Below are 23,987 nucleotides of genomic sequence, written 5' to 3' on the forward strand. Positions count from 1 at the left end.
TCATTTGAAAAAATGTTTAATTGTACAAAATGTTGATTTCAATCGAGGTAGTTAATCATTTTACAAATTTTTCACCAAACAAACGAGCTATTTTCTTCTTCTGGTGAACATGTTTTCCTTTTTTTAGAAGTTTCTTAACAGATTTCTTACTACCAGCTTGTTTAGTTCGTTTCATAGCCCTAAAAGAAAATATTCAAAATATTTTTATGTACAGTAAGTTGCATAATTTAATATGCAGATGTTTGTATTTATAAGAGAGCAACCTTTTTAAGCATTAAAAATATTAAGATATTTTAAAACGCTATGAAAAAAGCTATTGGAATTATATAACTTATTTTAATGTAAAATTAGAACGGATTATAATAATATGGTACACTTGGCAACTTTTTGCCTAACAACAGTTTCAAAAATATTTATTATAATAAAAATAACAAGTAAAAACAATAAGTTTATTATATTAAAAATAACAAGCCTTTTTAAAAAACTGGCATATCGGGCAATGTTGGATACTCAACAATTTTCATTTTTTGGAAGTTTTCAGCATTTGTTTTTCTTTTTTTTTTAATGTAAAATTAGTATTTATAATACAGTTCAATAAGTTTTTTTATTATTTGTAACACAATTTTTTCCCTACAGTTTCAAACCAGAAGATCTCATGGAATTTTAAGAAAAACATATTTTACATCTTAAAATACTTCTTGAAAAAAGTGAACCATGGCACTGACAGCTATTTTGTATTCTACTAATTCTGCATATCTGACTAACTATGAAGATGTAAATAGTACTTGCAGACGGCTTTTACCTCAAAAGTGATGTAAAAAACTTTGAAATACAGGGTATCTGTTAAATTTTAGGTTCTCAAATCTATGACTTTCCATTAATAATTCCAGGCATTTTTTTTATGACTTACTGAAGTTATTATTTTCTCCACAAAAACACAACAGTAAATTTAAAAAAGCATTATATTAACATTGAATGAAATGATAGGTATAACCAAAACTGTTATAAATGATAGGCAATGAAATGCAAAACTGTTATAAATGATAGGTATAACCAAAAACTAGTTTTGATATCATTTACCACTATTTTGATATCAACCACCTATAACTCTCTCAGGGCTGGTACATTCCAATATTAGTAACACCAGCCCCGTGGCGACATTGTTGCAGAACGTTACCGAGTTCTTGCAGGACTTTTCCTTTGGAAAGTATCAAATTGCGGACATTTTTCCTGCAGAAATTTTCGAAAGTTTTATCCTTTCTTTAGAATTATATTCAAAAGATGCCTTTCTCATGCATTGGAGTGGAAAAAAAATGCTTGCGATTTTTCTATTCTCCTTTAATAATAATAAAAAATAAAGAATAATAAAGTAAAAAATTTGGTTGTCTTTTCGGCAAAAATTTTGGTTCTAATATTTTTTATGCAGCCATTACTATTGATTTCCACATAAATAAAATCCGATATTTTTGCATACAATATTATTAACAACAACCGATTCTCGAATTGAAAACACGCACTTAGTAACCCTTTTCCTCATAAGACTCGCGAGATTTCGTCATCAACGTTTTTTTTAAAAATTAGTTCCTGCTATGGATATCACCATTTTTTTTTTAATGTGATGATGATTTACAAAATACGAAAAAGGAAATAATCAGTGTGTTTTCCCTCTGCAAAATGCGAGAATATCACCCATAATATTAGAATTTAAAAAAAAAAATTACATATATGTTAAAAAAAAATTATTTTACTTGATCTAAAAAGCATTTTTTTTTTCTTTTTAAGTTCATGTTTCTGTTAATGTTCTGTCTTCTGTTCCGTTGAATTAGTAACATTTGTTATGCTGTTAACATTAGGTATGTCGCAGAAAGCCCGAAAAAATTTTGTCACAGGGATCATTAGAATAAATAAAGAGTTTGTGTTTCCAAGAGATATGAATCTCGAATGGCTTTCACTACCACAATATTGAAGAGAAGACATAAAAGAGAGCCACTCTGACGAACAACATTATTGATTAAAAAATATACTACAGTCAAACCCTATAATAGTGAACTCCCAGATATAGTAAGGAAGTGTTCACTCCTGCGCCTTGCTATACATAATACAGTAGGGAACCGATTATCCGGAATGATCGGGACCATCGGTATTCCGGATAACTGATTTTTCCGGTTTTCGGAATCGCTACAAAAAGCCGTTTTTTTTTATTGTTAAACCCAACTAAAAAAAAAAAAAAATTGGAAATAATCTTAAAAAGAAGAAAAAACGATGAAGTAAATACACTAATAATTATTTCCAAAATGATGGTAAGGTAAATATCTTTAAAAAAGACAGAAAAATCCTAAAATCTTACGAGAAATTTTTTTTTTTTTTAAAATGGCGGGAAAACTTATCGAATTTCGTTCCGGATTTTTGGTTTTCCGGTTTTCTGATTTCCGGATAACGGGTTCTGTACTGTATAACTTTTTGTGGATATAGTGAACCAAAAGACGAGAGGAAAGTGGATATTATGAACTTTTTTCTGCCTTCAACTGATTTTTTTTCATTTGTTTGGTAATTTTGAAATTTCTACGCAAATACATATACTGATTTTAAAAGCTTTCCGTTGAGTGGAATGCAGACTTGGAACATTTTTTCTAGTTTGCTTCTTCTATCTCAGTTGCAATATATATACATACCAGAGGTAACTCAGGATAATCAGAGAAACGATTAATGAATAAATTTGTGGCAATTAAACCAAAAATTGCTGTTTTGCATTTTTAGATAAACTTGTTCCAGGTAAATTTTGAATTACAAAATTTTTAAACCATATGTTATAGCATTTTAATAGACATAGATTTGGAATAATCAGGGTTGGCAAGATTTTGCTGCAGGTGGAAAAAACCATGGTAAATACCCGTAAAAACCGTCCTGGCAAAAACAGGTTTTTGCCAAGCAAATTGGCAAAAACCTATATTTTCCAAGATGAGAGGACAAAAACACATTTTTGATACAAAATTATTCCTAAAATTAAAATATATACTATAAATATAAATTACAAAAAAATTAACAAAATTATTATTCCATAATTAAATGATAATATAATAATATATCATTTTAGTAGTTTAAAACATTATTGATTAGAAAATTTGTGATTATTCTTTTTTTTCCAGTGAAATGAACTTATTTTAAATTAATATAACTATAATTTAAAGCATAAAATATCTATCAATATGTGTAGTTAATTATTGTACAAATAATAATTTTTTATAATAAATAATAATATTATACAAATAATAATATTTATTTATTTGTAAAAAAACATTTATTTTAGGATTCTAAAATGAAAAGATCACAAACTTTCAATCTTTTAAAAATTATTACCATTATATTAATTATTAATATGTTAAAAATAATTTTTTCATGTAATGTATCAAAATTATTATTCCTTATGATTGATTTAAATTTGTTTCAAGTATTTTGTAATAATATTTAATCAGCTTTAGATCATTTGGTTTTTGCCGGTTTTTACCAGTTTTTGCCACTGTCCTGGCAAAAACTCCAACCCTGGGAATAATGAACCAGCTCTTAAAAAGGCAGTTAAATGTTTAGAAAGGTTTTTGCCTTCTTCATATCAAATCTCATACATAAATTGATTTTATTTTCAAAAATGCACAACTTCAAATTATTTTTCCAGATAATGCTATAAGAGAAAGACCAACAATTTTTAGAAAGGAATTTAATTTAAATTATCTTTATCTTTCACATATATTCAACTACTATAGAATCACCTTAATTTTAGAAAATATTTTTCTTAGAGGTAGTATTTTAATAAATAATAATTTAAAAAAAATTATCTACCACTGCATTTTAATAATTTAAGCTAAGAAATCAGAAAAAAAAAATTATTTAACTTTTTAAGAAAACTTTATTGTTAAAATAAAAAAAATTACTTTCCCCCTCTCTTTTATATATATCTATATACATATCTATATCTATCTATCTATCTATCTATATATATATATATATATATATATATATATATATATATATATATATATATATATATATATATATATATATATATATATAAATAAAAGTTGAAAGCCTGACATTATAGACAATGCCTAAAACCAACCAACGAAATAAGAAAATTCTCACATTGCCACAAAAATGTACATAATGCCAAAAATGAATAAAAATCACATACATATTACTTCTGATAGCCATCACTGTTTTTTTAGGTCCTGTTTTCCCCCCAGGATTATTGTCAACAGGCTTGACTCTTATTTTTCTGCTGTTTATTTCCACGTCATCTAAAGTGAGGGCTTTTTCCTTTGCTTTTATTTTCTGGAACATGAAATAAATTATTATTTAAAAAAGTAGAAAACTCACAAACAGGATAAAAAGTTCACATTTAAAATAAACTAATTCAGGACTGCCACTTAAATCAGAGGGGAAAAATTCCCTGTATATATTATACACAATATAATAAGAGGAAAAATAGAATCACTGTACTCTTGTATCAGCTGTATTGGGCCAACTATACTTGTTAGAATTGCTGAAAAAAAATTTAAGAATAAAAGGAACAGCTGAAACAAATAATCATAGAGTAAATGAAATAGTTTAGTATAGCTGAAATATTGTCCTTAAATATCTTTGAGTGGTTACCTTTTTTTAAAAGACAAAAATAAGAAACAAAATTCTCTGTATTTTAGGTGATTTTTAATTCCGTGTACTTTACAGGTTTCCCTGAGGAGTCGCTACCCTGTAATTTAATAATCAAACTTTAAAAATTAAAAAAAAACAACAACATGGAAAGTGGAATTTTTCTTTTTATTGGAAAATATTTTCCATGTTAAAAATTTATCAATACTTATAAATCTTATTATATTGTAAGAAATTGGGCTACTGCAACTCTTACAAGATGTTACACATTAGAGATAATGGACTCAGCTCTTGCAGTCCTAAACTTTTAGATTACATAAGAATTGCGTATGATGCATTATTTTTACTTTCAAATTGCACATGTCATCTCATAAAAAAACCCACACACATTCTAAAGACCTAATATCTGAAAGTCAAAGAAAAGCTAGTTTTTACTACTTTTCCGCTTTAGTTAAAACAATACAGAATAAACTGACTAAATAATGATTGTAATACTGTATATTAAAAAAAATTTTTCTTTATAAATTTGATGCAAAATTCGCAATCTTGAATTGTAGGTGAGAACCAAATGAATTTTAAAAAGTCAATAGTTGTACCTGGTTTTTCTTTGGCACAGATGAAAACTGATTTTATATTGTTACAAATTTCTTCAATAGAGAGCGCTAATATTAATCATGAAATTAATGTTTTACACGTGTGAAAGGCAACGGATTATAACAAAATGAGCGCACAGTTCGCTTATAGTAAAAGAAAAGGGCGTTTCTTTAAATAAATCTAAAGTAATTTTTCACAGGAAGCTTTCGTTATATCATTATAAACAAAACACCTACTCATCCCTACACTCCTTCCACTTTTTTTTTGGAGGAAAATGGTGATTTGATATGACACAAGTAACAATACCTCACTTGTTTAGTTAACAATATCAGATGGGTAAATGTGTCCCATTACAAAACTGTACTTTTTGTACATGAAACCCTTATAACTTCTAAACTATTAGATTGGCTCAGGATTGGTCTCATTCAATTCTCCATGAAAAAATAATTTGGTAACAATGACTCAAAAGCTAATTTTTACTGATTTTCTGCTGTGGTTAAATTCATAGATTCAGGGATGAGAGTAGTCAGAAAGTTTAAAAGAGGAAATCCCAAAAACAAAAAAAAGAAAGAAAAAAAAGGGGAAAAAAGGGAAAAAAAATATATATCTATGTATATATATATATAAACAAAAATTTGACAAAAAAGTGCGATTTTTAAACTTGTAACCATGTGAATATAAATCCCGATATGAGACTTTTAAATCACGTAAATATGAAACTCTACATCGAATTTAAAAAATGCGAAAATACAAATCATGATTTTTTAATTTTTTGATCACGATGCATAATTTTTAAATCACGCGATATTACAACCACAAAAACGAATCATGATATTGGATTTTAAGCTCACGTGAATACGAATTGCTACATAGGGCTTTAAAAGCTCGTAAATACAAATCGCGGTATTGATTTTTTAAATCTCGTAAGTAAGAATCGCACTGTACAATATTTAAATCGCCTGAATAAGAATCGCAACGTTCAACTTTTAAATCAGGTAAATACGAAAATCGAGATTTGATAATAAAATCGAGATTTTAAAAATGCATAAATACAAAACACGATATTGGATTTTTAAATGTCGTAAATAAGAATCATAATATACGATATTTAAATAGCGTAAATAAGAATCGCAATGTGCAACTTTTAAATCAGGTAAATACGAAAATCGATGATTGATATTAAAATCGCGTGAATAAAAATCGAGATCTGAATTACGAAAATACGAGCTATCCAGCCGACGGATAAAAAATACGGAAATTCTTATTTTCTGTTCGTGAAATCGGAGAAAATAGCTAAAATAAGTAAAAATGCAGAAGGGTTAGCAGCTAGGGCGTAGATTGAATTTTCTGTTTATCTTTGAAAATCGTAAATAAATATAATTATTTTATTTCAATGACTGAATTTAGGCTGAAATTCGAGAGACAAAAAAAATCTCATCCCTGTATAAAGGTCAACCAGTTTGATCCCAAGGAAATGATTTTTAGAGAAACTTCAGAGGGAGGAAAAGGGACTTCAACAATTTCCCTTCGCGGAAAATTAAATTCCTCATAAAACATTTGTGGGGGCGACTGTTCATCGAATCTTATCCCTGATAAAATTCTGGTGGGGGAGTACTGTGGCGTAACTATCACTACAAAAGTTTAACATCATTCACTAGTATATAAAGCATGCTAACTTGATTCTATCAAAAGGTACCTCGTGATAGAATCAAGTTAGCATGCTTTATATACTAGTGAATGATGTTAAACTTTTGTAGTGATAGTTACGCCACAGTACTCCCCCACCAGAATTTTATCAGGGATAAGATTCGATGAACAGATCTCACTAGTTGATGTACTTGTGAAAGACCGGGAGAGAGTCTCCGGATTTTTTGAGTGCTGAATGTGAGAGGTGTATTAACATCACAATCGAAGTCGCTCCTGTGTTGCCATTAGCAGTCGAGAGTATGCAGGCGTTGAGAGTGTAGACGTTGTGTGACTGTTCGAGACGAGACCTAGAAGCAACAGCGCAGGAGGTGAATGATGCATTCACAAATAGCAAGTCAACTGTACAATGTGGACTATTCATCGAAGTAGGCGTAACCGTTCAGAGATTGCGAAGTGGGCGTTACTTGCGTGATCAAATCACGTCCGGGTCACCAATGTGGGGGCGGAGTTATCGACCATGCCAACCTTCATCTATCAAAAGGTACCTCGTGATAGAATCAAGTTAGCATGCTTTATATACTAGTGAATGATGTTAAACTTTTGTAGTGATAGTTACGCCACACATTTTAACTTGGGCAAAAAAAAATTTCAGCGGAAATTAGCGGGAAAAATCTGAAAAAAAAGCGGAAATCCGCGAATCCGTGGAAGAATCTCATCCCTGTAGATTAAAAAAAAAAAAATTGGTAGGCTTGATGCAATGACAAGGTAAATTCACAATCTCGAATTATAGGTGAGAGCCACATAAGTCAATAGTTTTACCAGGTTTCTTGTTGACACAGATGAAAAATGATTTTATATTTGTTACAAATTTCTGCCCCACCAACAGAGAGTGCTAATATTAATCAGAAAATTTATGAAAATATTTTACTTGTGTACAAGAGGCAACAGATCAGGCTTGGAAAGCTTTCCAATCTAAAGAAACCATGCCTAAAAAAAATCAGTTTTTGCCCTCAAACAGGGTTGCCACTCAAATCTGGGGGAAAAAATTCCCTGTGTTTTCCCTATACATATTATACACAATATATTAAGAGGAAACAACAATTACTGTGCTCTTATGTGAGCTATATTAGGCTAACTATATTTATTAGTTTTAATTTCTCGAAAAACAGCTGAACATACTTTAATGCTGTAACTGAATATGTATGTTGTAACTGAAATAGTTTAGTATAGCTGAAATATCATGGTTAAACATCCCATAGATAGCGCGTTGAGTGGTCACCATTTTTTAAAAGACAAAAATAAGAAACAAAATTCCCTGAATTTTCACAGTTTGTAAAGGAAAAAAAAAATCAAAATTACCTGCATTTTCCCTGCTTTCTACGATAAAAAAATCTTAGGAGCTAATTTTTTCTGAGAAAAAGTTCAATTTTACTGAACTATAATACAGCAAATAATTTTAACCATAGTACAAAAATATTTTAACATAAAGCATGAGTTACTTCATTTTAAAATGCAAGTACTACAATAAATGTAATTCAATACCTGGAATTGGATGTAGCCAAACCCTTTGCCAACACCAGTGTTTTTATCTCGAACAATTCTTACAGCTTGAATTTCGCCACATTCTTCAAAAGCTGACCTGACTGTTTCATCAGCCACATCTATCAATGAAAATTAACACATTGTCATATTTTTTTCCTCTAATTAATAGATAAACTTATCTAAAACTGTTTGTTCAAGCCTTATTTGACACATGAAATAAGGTCTTTTAATCTTTTTTTTCTTAAAATTAAAAAAAAAAAAAAAAAAAAACAGACTTAAGATTTAAAAGGCACTTATTCGGGAGATCTATTAATCGTGACATTTTTAAATAATTTTAATAATGAATTTTTTTATTTGTTTATTAACAATTATATCTATATACACACTACATACATAAGGGCAGAAAATAAAAACTAAGTCTCGGGAAACAGCAACAAAAATTTAATACTAGGCATTTTCTACAAATTTTCATTTCGTTTAAATTACGATCCAATGTGCTATTTTATACATATATGTATATAGAGCGAAACACAATACTAAAAAAAGTAAATCAAAAATAATTTCTCTACACATTAGTGTAAAAAATATTTTTCAAGAAGTATTTGTCATTAAACCAAATGAAAATTAAAAAAATATTTTTCATTTTAGAAACATCATCTCCAGTGGAAAAAATCTTATACACAATAATTGCAATTAATTTTATCTTCTTAAAAATATTATTATTCACAATACAGGGTTGCCACTCAAATCTAGAGAAAAAATTCCCTGTACATGTTATACGTAATATATTAAGCAAGGTTGGCTTTTTGCCGGAAGAAACTGGTTTTTGCCATGCCAGTGGCAGAAACTGGTTATAACCGGTAAAAACTGGCAGAAGCTAAAAAAACTTCTATATTAATTCTGGTAATTGCTTAATGACATTTTGTTTAAGTAAACTGAAAAATTTTACTCCATGTAACTGTAACAAACTTTTTAATTCATCGTTTGTAAATATATATTATTTTGTTTATATTAAATATAAAGAGTGCAGTATATCAAATATTTATATAAAATGAAGAAAAATATAATGTAATAATAAATATAAATACTAGATTTTAGTTTATTATATTAAACTCTGAAATTCAGTAATTATTATCATTTAACTCTTAACATAACTGAATAGAACTATTTTCAAATAGTTTTTTTTTCTTTTCAAGACATAATTTGCATGGCAACAATCCAATTATTATAACAGTAACAGTTTTAATCTTTTGTGGATGGATTATTTTTATTGGGATGGATTATTTATACAATGCCTGCTAGTTCTGCTGAACTTGAGAGAGTCTTCTCAAATTTCTCATTCGTGCATAGCAAATTGAGAAATTGTTTAGGTTTAGAAACTGCATTAGAACTTGTCTTTTGTTATAGATTACTGCAGAGTGCAAACAATGTAATATTTGATTTTGAATGGTGATAATTTTGTAAATAAATTGTACTTTGTTTAACATTTAATTGTTTTTTTCTATGAATTATCCATTGTATGCCAATATCAGTACTTACTTTTATGTCATTTTCTGAATTTCTGCCATGCCAGTTTTAACCAGTTTCTACCAGTGGCTTTAACCAACTTGCTAGAAACTTGCCAACCTTGATATTAAGAGGAAACAACAATTACTGTGCTTTTGTGTGAGCTATATTGGGTTAACAATAGCTTAAATAGCTTCAATTGCTGGAAAAACAGTTGAACATACTTAAATAATGCTATTGTAAATGAAATAGTTAAGTATAGCTGAAATATCATGGTTAAATATCCCATAGATTATGCTTTGAGTGGTTACCATTTTTGAAAAAACCAAAATAAAAAAACAAAATTACAACTATTTTCTTAATAATTTTAGAAATATAACAAAAGAGAAAATAAATATTCATAATGACCAGATTTACTAAATGAAACATAAATAAATTTATTTTACTTACCAAATGGTAAATTACCAAGAAAAACGGACAATTCATTATTGTATAACTTCTTTTCGCCAGGTTGATTCGCAAAATCAACAAGAATGTGATGATCATCAATTAATGTTCCATTTCTAAAAACATAACTTTTAAAGTTAAAAGGAAATACAATTAAGAACAATACAATAAGTGAACAATTAAGACACTCAAAACAAGACTTATTTGAATAAAATGCAGCTAGTGCTTATTTTGCAACAAATGTGAGGACAGTTAAAAATCTTTAAAAAAATTATGGCAGGTTATTTTACTCCTTCATATGCAGCGGCAACATACTTGAATATTGATCACACAACAAGGTCTTTATGATGGACAAGTATTTCTTAACCTGCTTTTTCAGATTGCTTTCTTTTAATCACTAGGAAATATTATGTTATTGATGAATATTGTTATTATATGTTTTATTTGATTTATGTCTTGCTTAATAGCCAATAAATAAGGACTAATGTAGACATGCTAATATTGAGTAATAATTTAGACAACTTACTAACACACCAATAGCTAAGGTTTTTGTGAACTAAACTAGATTGAATTAATAAAGGGTATTTCTATCATTTAAGAATGTCATATTTTTAGACTTTAAAAGACAATTGGAAAAAAAATTTGAGTACTTCCTATAATTTTTGATAAAATATGTCTTGGTGCCAATTACACTTAACCAATTTTTAAACAGTTTTAGTCATTATTATTTTTTTTTGGTGAATATAAAAATCTAGCTGTTAAGAATGATTATGAATATTATGTTACACCTGTAACACCCAGTTTTTAATTCTTAAACTTTTGAAAGTTAATAAAATTTTGAGTGTAAATTAAAATTTTTATTATTTGTCTTTTTTCAATTTAGTCTTAGAATGGTTTATCTGGTATTAACAGCAGAGGAAACCTTTTCCCCCATGTTAATTAAAATTCTTGCCTACAATGATAATTTTATTATTATTCTCTATACCAAAAACACATGTTAGTATAGATTTATAAATACAAAAAGAAAATGCAAGACATCAGATCAGTAAACTTTAATTTCCTACAAATTTGAACTTCCTTATGGCTATCTAGGCACAAATGTTAATAATTAGAACAATTAAAATATTGAACTTAATGATAATAATTAGTTTTGTTAGGAGTGATTGTGAGCCCAACTCAAAAATCCTGAAAATTTCTTTAATGAACATGAAATTCTAAATAAATTATATGCAGCATAATTTAAATTAACAATTATGTATAAGTTTACTTTTATCTCTTATCACATTTATTATTCTACCAGAAAAAATATTTTCTAATGAAAGAGATGCCAAGCATAAATTTTAGTGCTAATATTCTCAAATAAAATATACAAGATTTTTTTATGCATAAATGTGATCGATGATTTCTTTAAAATTCTGTACTTTGGATTTCCGGATCACGGTTAATGATAAATCCAAAAATTCGGATTTTTTCTGAAGCACAATTATCTCTGGTTATATTAAAAGATGCATAAAAAGAATAATTTAAGGTTTTATAAAACTTCAAAAGCAATAAAAATATTAAAAAGCAGTGTATTTCAATCATCTTTTGTATAATTTTTTCCCTTTTTTTAAAAATCTAATACAGCTTTTATAAACTATAAAGGTGATAGGAAAAAAAAGTGGATATTCCTCCATATTATTCGTTTAATTTACGCAGACATGGAACACTATTCACTCAAGAGTTACCTAAGGCAGCTATAGAAGCACAGAATTTCCCAATCAATTATTTTTTCAAAAAATGGATTTGTTTTAAAAAGTAGTCATATTCACTCACGAATAGGCAAATACAAAAATAATAAAGCAAGGAAACATAAAAAAAAAAAAAAAACATTTTTGTAAATTAAAATGTATACAAACTCACAAAGATAAAGCATTCTTAGCTGATTCCTTATCCTTAAAAACAACAAATCCAGTATGGCTCTGCAGACCTTTGTGATATTCACTCCTGGATTCATAATAATATAATAAATCATTTGTATGGCAGAGAAAACAGCACATTCATAAAATAAATACAAATGATATAAACTCAATCATGTATTTTTCAATAATTTAGCAAAAATTAGCTATTTAGGCAGAATTCCAGAATAACAGAATAACAGAAGTTATTTTTCGAAAAAGGGCGCCGATTCTAAGAGTTTGAAAACATAAGTAATTTATTATGTATTTCACTTATTTAGAATACAGTGTTTTTTCTGTTCCTTCAGACATAATAGTTCTGTGATGTGTATGGATTATTTAAATTTATATTAACTTAATATTTAAAAGTAATACAGTGAACAACATGAAGGTATTCATATTTGAACGTTAGTATGCATTACAAATTTTATGATCTTATACTAAACAAAACTCAGTGGCGCAACAGTCCATCGAGGGCCAAGGCCTACTGTGTACATCTCAGTTTTCTGGACCTTGAGTTCTGGGGTGCAGGAGCAGATGTTCCAGTTAGGTGATCAGCTGAACGCGGAAACCCCCAGTGTTCCCATGCATACTTGGTACTCATTTATCGACCCACTGAAGGGATGAAAGGGTGAGTCAACCTTGCCTGGGTCAAGCATCGAATCCAGGAACCGTGACACGAGAGACCTGTGACACCAGGTGTCTCTTACTTATATTAGCCATGATAAAAAGATCGAGAGATTTTCAGTTCAATTTAAGAGGGTGGCATACTAGTTGTGTGAAATCTCATTGTATTATGAGTATTTAATTTTCTATCTACTTAGTAATATCTTTATGTTGGTTCTAGTTAATTAGATTTTGCTACATTTAGATTAGTTATTTGTTTCATGTTAAGGTACATTTAATAATTTGTAAAAAATTTTAATCGATCATTTAATATTTTTTGTGTTTCCCCTAGGGATGTAACAAATATTCGGCAACTATTCGGTATTCGACCCTTTTGCCGAATATTCGGCCTAGCCGAATACTGAAGTCATTCGGCTGAATATGAATATTATTAGATATTTGGCTGAATAAATTCATAATAATAAAGAAAGATATTTTTTTAAATGTGCTTTTAAATATATTTAATCATGAATATTGCGGAGTTACATTTCACTGCATTAATTATTAGAAAATCTAACATTTACTCAATTTAAGTTGTATAAAACAAAAGTGTATTTAATAATGTTACATAAATAAAAACGTTTCCTTGTTGCAAATTTATCATTATATGTATTTAACAAGCACTGGAATCTTTTACATTAAAATACAAGTATATATAGTTTGTTAAATAGAAGTGTGAATACTATCTGAAATATAGAAAGTTTAAAAAAGCAAATTTGTTAATATTTATTTCATTTTTAATTTAAAATTTGAAAATTATTTAATTACAAAATTAAAATTTCAAAAGTGAAACTTTTTAAAAAGGGAACTTTTTACTTTTTCTGGGTTTTAATAATTTTTCTGACAAAAAAGAAAGTTAAGAATACATTTAACAGTAGTAATGAGTTCATATTTTAAATAAAATAGCATATAAATTACAAGTATAACTATAACTAAAATATGCTATTATTAATTATTTAGATTTATAAAAGCCATATTGCCTTGTTATTGGCATCAAGATATTTAAATTATTACAAAAAATAAATCAAGTTGTTAAATTTTTTTTAAATATACAAAGATTAAAAAAGCAATTTTGTTAATATTTATTTCATTTTCAATTTAAAATTTGAAAATTACTTTAATTACAAAATTACAAACAAAACAGAAATTTTTAAAAAGTAAGTATTCGGCCACCGAATATTCAGTATTCGACCCCATCACTATTCGTTACATCACTAGTTTCCCCCCCCATAGTTTTTAAATTTTGTCCTAAAAAATTAGATATCTTTTCATAATTAATGTCATGTTCTTAATAATAATCTTATGTTGTTTGCATAGCTAGTTTTGAAATTAGGATTTAATGCATTATTTCACTATAACAAGTTTTTTTAAATTGCTTTTCCTAAAACTTATTTTGAAACTTTAAGAATATTGACTCAAGTTAAAATCTAAAGGTACTAAAGTAAAATCTTGATTTTTTTTTTGATATGATCTTATTCCTCATCTGATATGATCTAAATTCCTCAAATTTCTTAAGATGCAGGAAATTTGAGCCTATTGAAACCAACTACATGAGTGTTTGGCGGTAAAAAAAATTTACGCTAGGCAAGGAAAAATACTACATTGGTGATAACCAAACTTTTTAAAAGAAAATATATAATTTAAAATGGGAAAGTTTGAAAAATCACAATGGAAATCAGCAGAAGATTCTCATCCCTGAAAACAACATGCAATAATTGTTTGTAAATTGATTCAAATCAAGGATTTAAGTACTCTGAAGGGGAAAAAAAATCACTGGAACACATAATTCTATCACTATATTGCCTTAAAGCTCTCATATATTATTTAAAAAATAAAAAAACTTACTTAATTTCAGCAACTTTTTTCGGTATACCCATTTTAGTTGAAACCTTAAAGTAACATAAAAAAAAATATTTCAGAAAAACGTTTAAAACAAAGAGTAACTCAATAAATAAAATAGTATATAAACTTTATACTTAGAAGCATTGAACTACAAATAGCAAATATTTACAGCCACCATATTAGCAGAATTGTAATGTAAAGTTAATTTGAAATTTATATTGTTGGAAAGTTTCTCAGGCTAAAAAAACATGTTTTTGATTTCTTGTTAACATAGAAAGGACTTCACTACCACAAATGTACAAACAGTACTCCATATGATATGGGTAAGTTCATTCAATATTTTTACCTTCTAAAATTGCTTAGGAAGTTAAAACATAATGAAATCTTCATCTCTAGGTTTGTCAAAGAATTTAACTATAACTAAACATATACCAGATTTGAATTACAAAATTTTCACAAGAAAGCTCAGAAAATCATATTAGTTTTAAATATAAAAGGTCAAAATTTTACATGCTATAAATGTATAATACTAAATGCAGACAACTATTAACATTATATTGCAAGTGCTTGAATGAACAATAAAAAAAATAAAAGAAAAAAAGAAAGAATCTTTTTTTAGAGCAATATAGAATGGAAAAATAATTCATGAGATAAACATAGAATAATGTATACTTACAGCACCTCGCATGCGAACACTTTTTATTTGACCAAATGAAGTAAACAATTTATGCAGCATCTAAAATTATTAAAATGGTTTAATGTTATATTTAACAAGAGTGCAACAATAACATGATATTTTAAATCCACATAACAATACCAGTTGTTTTCATAACTAGCTGGGGTTGCTTACAAGCATTTCCCAAGTTTTAATTGAGCAATTATAAATCATAGAGTAATAAAACACAGATTTGGAGGAAATTTTTTTTTGTGGAAAAGTATATGCTCCTAACGGATTAATTTTTTTTTAAAACCAAAATTATGATAAGAAGTCATTTTAAAATTTGACTGAATTTACGAAAATAGTGTAACTAATCTATAAAAGGTGGCTCATAAGATTTTAATGTTCAAAACTTTCTTTATAAGGCAATTCCTTTAACTATGGTGCTGTTAGAAAGAACTAAGGATAGAACTATGTAATAAAACTATTAAAATGCAAGAAGTACATATATAAGTATTTAAAAACTTTCATTAAAATCATTTTTAGGAGAACTTCCATGCAGGTTTTAAGAATTTTCAAATTTTGCATAACTAGTTTTATTTATAACTAGTTCTTAATAAAACAAAAACTTGTCTGTTTCTTGCTCTAAAATTAACCTTTTAAATCAAATATTAACTGGGTTTAAACTGTGGATTAACCTATTCTGTCCTAAGTCTTGCCAACAAATTTTTTTGTTGAATATTATTTATTATTTTTTAATCTCCCATTAAAAATACTATTTATATGAAATTAAAACTTTTCACAAAAATTCAGGTTGGGTCGCACTAGAACCTACCTACCATCCCCAGGGCACATTGAAAATTCCTAGGCAGCGTTCAGAAATTTATTGTGTAAAGGACAAAAAACATTTATAGTGAAGACAACACTTTGCTTGCTGTTCTAAACAAAGGAATTTTAATAAAAAACTTTGATTTTTTTCACTTCCTTTTTGAAATTCATTTTTTTTTTCAATGAATGTTAAAAAAATAATTTTGACGCTTTTTTTTCTCCATTCATTATAAACATAATGTTACAACAGTTTTGGATTATTTAAATAATCCATTTAAAAGTTTAGACTATATTTAGAAGCAATTGGTTGCTTGCCTTTATAAAATATAATACTTTTTCTAATTATAATATAACAATGTTCATTCTTAAATCATTATCTATACCTTTAAAAAAAGTTTTATTGACAAGACTATAAAAAAATGTTTTGTTTCTAGATGCTTCTTAAGGAAGTTATGACTGATTGAAAGTTTAAAATTCCGTAGCCCGCCTATATCATGCAGTTTTATGGCCGGCCGATTTCAATACATTTTTCTGAAAACATTGTTTGTAGATATGTCATCATGACAAAAAAATTTTTAATATGCAAAAATGTCCATAGCCAAGTCATTTTCAACATAGAATGATAATTGTATATATATATTTGCGTAGTTTCAAAAGACGCTTCATATTATGTTAGGCAGTAACTACACAATATTAAATTGTATCAACTCAAAACTTTAAAGTCTGTGAACATTTCTTTTTCCTAACTTCCATAAAACTCTTTCAGTAATTCAAGTTGTGATAATTTTAACAATGTACAATTATGATAAATTTTTATATAAAACATTGCAGAGGCAATGAAATTAAGTCTCGTGACATTCTCATGAAAATAACTTCAATCAACTTACAGATAAATATGCGGCACAATTTCCCTTACACAGTTGTTAGTATATTTTTCTTAAAATTTAATAACTTTTTATGGGTGGTGTTCGAAGGGAGGGGGCAGTGGTACAAACACCCTCAATAATTAGAACTCTTGTAAAGTCCCCATTAATATTTTACAGGGTTGCCACTCAAATCTGGAAAAAAAAAATTCCCTGCACATATTACACACAAGATATTAAGAGGAAAAAAAGTTAAGCTAGACAATTAAGTCTGTAATCATGCAACAGAAAGAAGAAAAAAAACTCTTTGGTAATCTGCTCTTGAACCTGAAGATAAAGGTAATAATGAAATTAAAATAGATCCTAATATAAAAACTTACTTTTCTATTAACAGATACTGGCAAATTCCCAACAAATAGTGTACATGGCAAATCCTGAATGCTTTCTTGCCTGATTTTTTCTACATCCACTTTATTTACAACAGCCTGACTAGTTTCTTCTTCTTCAGAATCCATTGATAATGGTTCACTTTGATTGGGTATCTTTTTTTTCTTTTTAGATTTCTGTTTTTTTATTTGATCATTAGAAGTATCCTCACTTTCAGGAAACTCATTGAAAAGGTTCTCCCTCACTGGTTTGACACTACTTGTGTCAACACTATTCCCAGCAGGCTTTTGTCTTTTGTTTTTAGCACATCGTATGAAGGACTTAACGTTTTCGGAATGGTCAGCATCCTGCTCGCTTTTTTCTACAACCAAATCTTCTGAAAAATTAAGCTTACGTTTCTTTTCTTTCTTCTGTTTCTTTTTACTTGGAAGAGGTAAGAAGTCAGAGTTAAAATCAGTCTTCATTTTCTCCTGTAGGGGGCCTTCAGATGACAAACTATCAGATGCTTTTTTCCTCTTATTCTTCTTAACAGTGTTACTGAAATACATTAAAAAAAATTAAATACCATTATAGCTGCATTTGCAATCGTATCGAAATTAAAGTTACTGTTAAAAACATGGGCGCATGGTAAAAACATGACAGGATATTCTGCACGTCCTCTTTCACTCTATCATTATGTATATTCAATTAAAACAACATTAAGTTAAATATCAACAATATGAATGATTCTGTTTAGAAATGACAGTACGTCAAATACAACAAAAATTATAAACAGCCTATAATTCTCTAACACACATACAAAAAAAAAAAAAAAAAAACATGCCAGCAGATGTATGTAGGAAAATTTTTAACCGAATTTAAAAAAAAAGAAAGATTTTTTTATGTGTAGGAAGAAGTAAAAGAATAATATTGTGTTACATTTTCAAAGAAACTTTTATTAATTCTTTATTGAATATTTTGTGAATCAATTACAGTAGAGAACCATTTATCCGGTATCCAGATAACCGGGAAACCAGAAAACCGGGAAAAATTTTACTCGAATTTCCCGCCATTTTAAACTAGAACGAAAAAAACGGAAATTGGACTCATTTTTGAAGTTGAGTAGAGGAAAATGTAAGGAAGGGGAAGATTTTTTTCCCCGTTTACCCAGAGAAACGTCATTTCCTCCGTGACCTTGAAGGCAGGGGAGGGAGTAATGTTTTATTTTTTCCTTTAGGCCGTCAATCAAACTCAAGGGTGTGGCTGATTTCGTTTTCTGCTTGATTTACGAGGGGGGGGGGGTGGGGAAAATGCATTGCATGCATATCAGTGAACAGAAAAAGAAAAGAGAAAAATATATTTATTTGACATCGACTAATAAAAATAAAATCTTTTTGTTTTGAATAAATTCTTATTCTTTGGAAGTGCGGTATCAATTACAAGTTTTTCTTGGTGTGGAATCACATCTGCTGTAATTAAAAATCTTGTTTTTATCAACAAAAAATAAAATAAAAGGAGAATTGTTTATTATTTTAAACATAGGATTATTTTATGAAGCAGATTGCAGTTTTATTTTTCTGATTCCACTACGTTTGATTTTTTTCTTTTCGCGATTAATTTCGCACTCAATAAATTAATTCTTTTTATTCATAAATTTTATCATTAGGTTTTTTCTTTTCTTTTTTTGAATTCCGTTGATCTTGCCTCGTTTCGGGTTTTAATATTTATGCTAGTGCCTTTTTTAACTATCGTTTCGGTTCGATAATTTTCAAGTGTTTTTATTTAGATTAATAAGTTTTCCTTTTATTTTATCGTTTCCCCCGTATAATTAGGTATGAAATATATTGCGTTATTTAATCATTGGTTTTGTTTATATTATTTAATTTAGGAATTGTAATTATTTTTAAAAAATAAATATGAGAATTTTGTGTTTTTTAAACTTGATTTTCTTGTCTAAACTTGCAAATTTTTTTGTTCTTTTAAGTGTTATATTTCTACCATTTTTTTTTCTTTTTAAAGTTAGGAGTACCTTTCTTTTTTCTCTTACTTTATGCATTACACTTTTTCCTTGTACTTCGGGTTCGATAAAACATCGATTAACGACACTTTTTGGTCGATTCAGGAAACCGGGAAATTCAGATATCCGGGATAGCGATGGTCCCGAGCATCCCGGATAATTGGTTCTCTACTGTACTAATCAAATTTTTTTTCCTGAATATTTTTATGCATGTCTTTAAAGCAGATATATGTATGTGCGTCTATATATACACAGTAGAGTTTCAATAATTTGACGTGGACTTGGAATGGATTGCAGTAATTGAAATTGCACTAAAATTTAAACTAAGTTGAAAAACAGTGATAAAATACTAAGAGTAATAAGTAAGAAAAAAAAAAAATTTAATCGCAAAAAAAAATTACTTAACCCAGTAACAGACAGATTTTTCTGAAGGAAAAAAAAAATTCCTTTTTAAATGTAAAAAAACACACTTTAAAACATTGTATTGGAAAAAAAAAAATCAAAATATTTATTTAATTTTGGATTTTAATCTACATTGCAGAAATGAGCTGAATATTGCAATGTTACATTTACAACGACTTTATTTTATCTTTCGCTTCAAATTGCTATTTCGACAAAGAAAAAAAAAAATATTTATTTATACTTTTATAACAGAAATAATAATAATACCAGTATTTTATATACCAGTATTATACCAATATTTTATAATACTTCTTTTTCAAAAATTATTAAAAATTTTCTTTTGTGTGATACATTTTGAAGCAAGGTGCAGCACATAGCTCAACACTGCAAGTATTACACATGTAGCTAGATAATTGTGTAATACTTAAGTCCAAACTGTGCACTCTCAAGACAATTCGAGCGGTGATGTATTTTTTTCATAAAATACAATGCCGCTCGAATTATCTCGAGTGTGCACAGTTTGGCCTGTTTAGCTTGTTAGAATTAACTTAAGCGCACAAGTTAAGGGGTTTAAAAAAATTTCTCATACACAACTGATGTTTAAAATCACAAATGAATTACTTTTGTTATCCAAGTAAAAATAAATATTTGTAAATAAGAGTAGAGAATACCTTTCAATATCACATTTTGAGCTCTTCTGTTGATTTTTAGTGTTCTTAGCCTAAAAGAAAGTACTTATTTTAAAACTTATATTGATATTTAGACAACAATAAAAAATTAAATTTAAGCAATTTAAAAAAGATGTTCATAGAAGTTTATAAGAATAGCTTCATGAAAAGGCAAAAAAAAAAAAAAATTGTTTAGACCCTTTAAAGAAGAAGAATAGACATCGCAATTTTGGGCAACAAATTGAAACACATACTTTTCAAAATTATTCGTTGGTGTTCTTAATTTAAAATGTTTTTGAAAAACAAAATTTTTTCCATTTTATATGTTGCATTTGACTATTACCCATTTTGAAATGACCACCAGGGTTTGCAACAACTCGTTTTTTTATTTAAAAAAAAAAAGAAAGAAAAAAAAAAGCCCATGTGGGTCTTTTTATGAAAAACCAGATTAACCCTGGGGATAATAGGGTCTTATCATAAAATGACCCAATTTCACCCAGAGATGAGCGTTTCTTTCTTTTTTTAATATATTCTGAATTACTTTTATTTCAAATGAATTTTTTAAATATATACTTAATATAAAAATAAGATATGATATTAACTAAAAAAATAATGATGATTATTACCTAAGAGATTAATAAAAGAAATGATAAGTAACTAAAATGATTCCTTGTGAAATGTAAAGCATAATAAGTTATGTAATTAGTTTAAAACAGGGTTGGCAAGGTTTAGTACAGAATGGATTAATCCATGATTTAAACCGTCCTGTCCAAAACCCCTTTGTCCAAAACCCTTTTACTCAAATTATGTCACAATTTTATCTGAACAATATTTAAGAGGTAAAATAAACAAAGAACTAATAACATATTGATAATTAAATATACTACAGAATATTTGTTTTTAAAAGTATAATGTTTTATTAATATTGAATAATTCTTCAAAGGAAGATTAATCAGTAATCAAGTTCAATTGGTCCTCTCATTCAATAGCACATAACTGAAGTGTGGCCTTGCCATACAGGTTAAAATATTAAGGACTAAGTGCTTGGTTCGTCATAAACAGGTTTATTTATCTATAGTACTATTTAAGAATACTTTTATTTCATTCATGTTCAATTCTTTTAGCATAGTGGTGATACATCACCAGTGTCAGTAACTGAAACTGATGTTATGCCCTTCAAAACTGTTAATACAATTTTCAGTTTTTTTGTCTATTCAATTTAAAGTAATATATTTATATTTAAATTTATTTTTTTTTTAAATAGATGTCTTTTTTATCATCCTATAATGCAGAAATTATAACATTTTTTTAAAAAAAAATATTGTGAAAAATAAAAGGTTAGTTTTTGAACAAATTTAGTATTTTTTTTAAGAAAAGTTATTATTTTTTAATATTACTATATTTATCCTTATGCAAAAATATTATTTATCAGCATTAAAAGCATATTTATATTTAAAGGATTAGGTATTCACTTTTGTTGTTCAATGAATTGTGGAGCTTCAAAATTATAAACCTTTTCCTATTATATATTATTTTTTTATAATAAGTTATAGTAAACTGTATAAAAAATATCAAATATTTATTGATACATGTAATTCTGAGCACAATGGTTACACCTATAGAATTTTTACCTTTTACCAAAGTTCAAGGTTTTGGACACTTTAGGACAGTTTCACCCAGTTTAAGACCGTAAAACCCACGTGTCCTGTCCAAAACCAGTTTGGGAAGTTCAAAACCCCAGCCCTGGTTTAAAATTATAAGTCAAGATTGAAATTTCTAGAAGCATTGTATACATTTATGAAATGAAATGCACATATTAATAAAGTTTAAAATTCCCATACTCTCTTTAACCACTCTTTACCCATCTCACCACCATTTTGATTTTGACTCAAGGAAGAAATCTCCTCTCACAGACAGCTAGCTAGAAAGTCAGAACAGCTTCAAAAAGCAAATTAACAATTTTCTCCTTTTTTAAAAAGCATAGCTGCCAACAAGGATAGGAAAAAATCCAGTAGATTTTAAGAAATATAAATTTCACAATGATTGTTACATAATGTATGTAAGAAATATTTTACACATAGGGAATTTAAGGGATTATTTTTTAGTCACCTAATTAGAAAAACCGCAATATTTTCCAGTTATGATCGACATTAAACATACTTGAAATGTTATGTAGTATGTTTACTCATAATTTTTGAATTTTAATAGGCATTTAGTTCATCACAGATATTTATTTTAATTAATTTAAAAAGGGAGTTCTAAATAATAATAAACGGGACATTTTTGAGCAAAAAGAAAAAAGTTTTGAACTATTTTTTATAAATGAGGTCCACATCATTATGTATTATTAATACTTATTTAAATATTCAAGCAAGCAATCAATAATCTGAACAAAAATTCCGTTTCAATAAGGATTTTCTTAGGAAATTTACTCAATTGTAGGGAATTTTCTAAAATGTACAAAAACTAGGAAAATTTTAATTAAACCAGTAGACCAGCAGAAACTGGACTAATCCAGTAGAGTTGGCAGCTATATAAAAAGGAAAAACTGGCAAAGTCTGTGCGAGATTTGTAGAGAAAAAATTACTATGGCTTGATAGAAAAACGTTTGTATAAAGCAAAATTTTGTAAAAAAGGATAACAATCTGGGATAATATAATATTATTGACACAGGCAATTCTCACGAACCATCAGAAAATGATGTATGAAGCAAAATAACATACGAAACAGACAATGTAAAACCAGGGTTCCTCCTTTAGACAAAATTTTTTGGAAAAAATATAGGCTTACCAGATACCTGAAATAAACATAAATTTATTCCTTTCCCAGAACTTTTTACGCATTTCTGTTAAATTTTCTAACATTTCCTTTACAGGGTTAAAATTCCCCAACTTCCCCCAATTTCCTTGTTCTTAGATGACTCTATAAAGAGAAAATGTATGAGGAGAAAACAAATAAAATAATTCATACATTTTTCAATGCAATTGGAATCTGCCTCTTGTTCCAATGCTCATTGAACAAAGACTGTAGTTTGCTTTCAGTCGTTGTCTTCTTCGGAGACATTAACGAAGCAAGATCACCCACTTTGTAATTAGACATCACCTAAAAAATAATTATGTGGTAAACAAATCATATAAATATGTGACAGTTGAGTCAGTGTAATCATTCTAATGCCATTTTTTTTAAAAAATTGCTGTCACTGGTTCATGCTTAAAAATACCTGCCATAATAAGCACATGAGATTTTTATTAATGTCTAATTTTTTAAGTATATTTTTATGAATAAACGTAGGACATAGAAACAGAGAATATATGTTTCTTACTCAGAGATGACATTTTTTTTAATACTCTTGATAATAATTTT

General features: G+C 27.8%; 1 protein-coding gene across 2 annotated transcripts in view; it reads right to left on the bottom strand.

Annotated features, from left to right (window-relative positions):
- LOC107445326 (uncharacterized) overlaps positions 1 to 23,987 on the bottom strand; it is a 24,578-nt gene continuing 591 nt past the window's right edge. For both annotated transcript variants that reach the window (XM_087153611.1, XM_087153612.1), the window contains exons 2-11: positions 23,595 to 23,726; positions 20,628 to 20,677; positions 17,552 to 18,095; positions 15,499 to 15,558; positions 14,826 to 14,869; positions 12,280 to 12,363; positions 10,381 to 10,493; positions 8,425 to 8,543; positions 4,184 to 4,323; positions 1 to 179 (exon numbers count right to left, since the gene is read on the bottom strand). In XM_087153611.1, coding sequence (XP_087009737.1) covers positions 56 to 179; positions 4,184 to 4,323; positions 8,425 to 8,543; positions 10,381 to 10,493; positions 12,280 to 12,363; positions 14,826 to 14,869; positions 15,499 to 15,558; positions 17,552 to 18,095; positions 20,628 to 20,677; positions 23,595 to 23,723 — 1,407 coding nt within the window. In that variant the 5' untranslated portion in view covers positions 23,724 to 23,726 and the 3' untranslated portion in view covers positions 1 to 55. The remainder of the gene's footprint in view (positions 180 to 4,183; positions 4,324 to 8,424; positions 8,544 to 10,380; positions 10,494 to 12,279; positions 12,364 to 14,825; positions 14,870 to 15,498; positions 15,559 to 17,551; positions 18,096 to 20,627; positions 20,678 to 23,594; positions 23,727 to 23,987) is intronic.

This window comes from Parasteatoda tepidariorum, chromosome 10 (assembly GCF_982258835.1).
Source record: "Parasteatoda tepidariorum strain Cologne lab strain chromosome 10, Ptep-v5.0, whole genome shotgun sequence".
Classification (NCBI taxonomy): domain Eukaryota; kingdom Metazoa; phylum Arthropoda; class Arachnida; order Araneae; family Theridiidae; genus Parasteatoda; species Parasteatoda tepidariorum.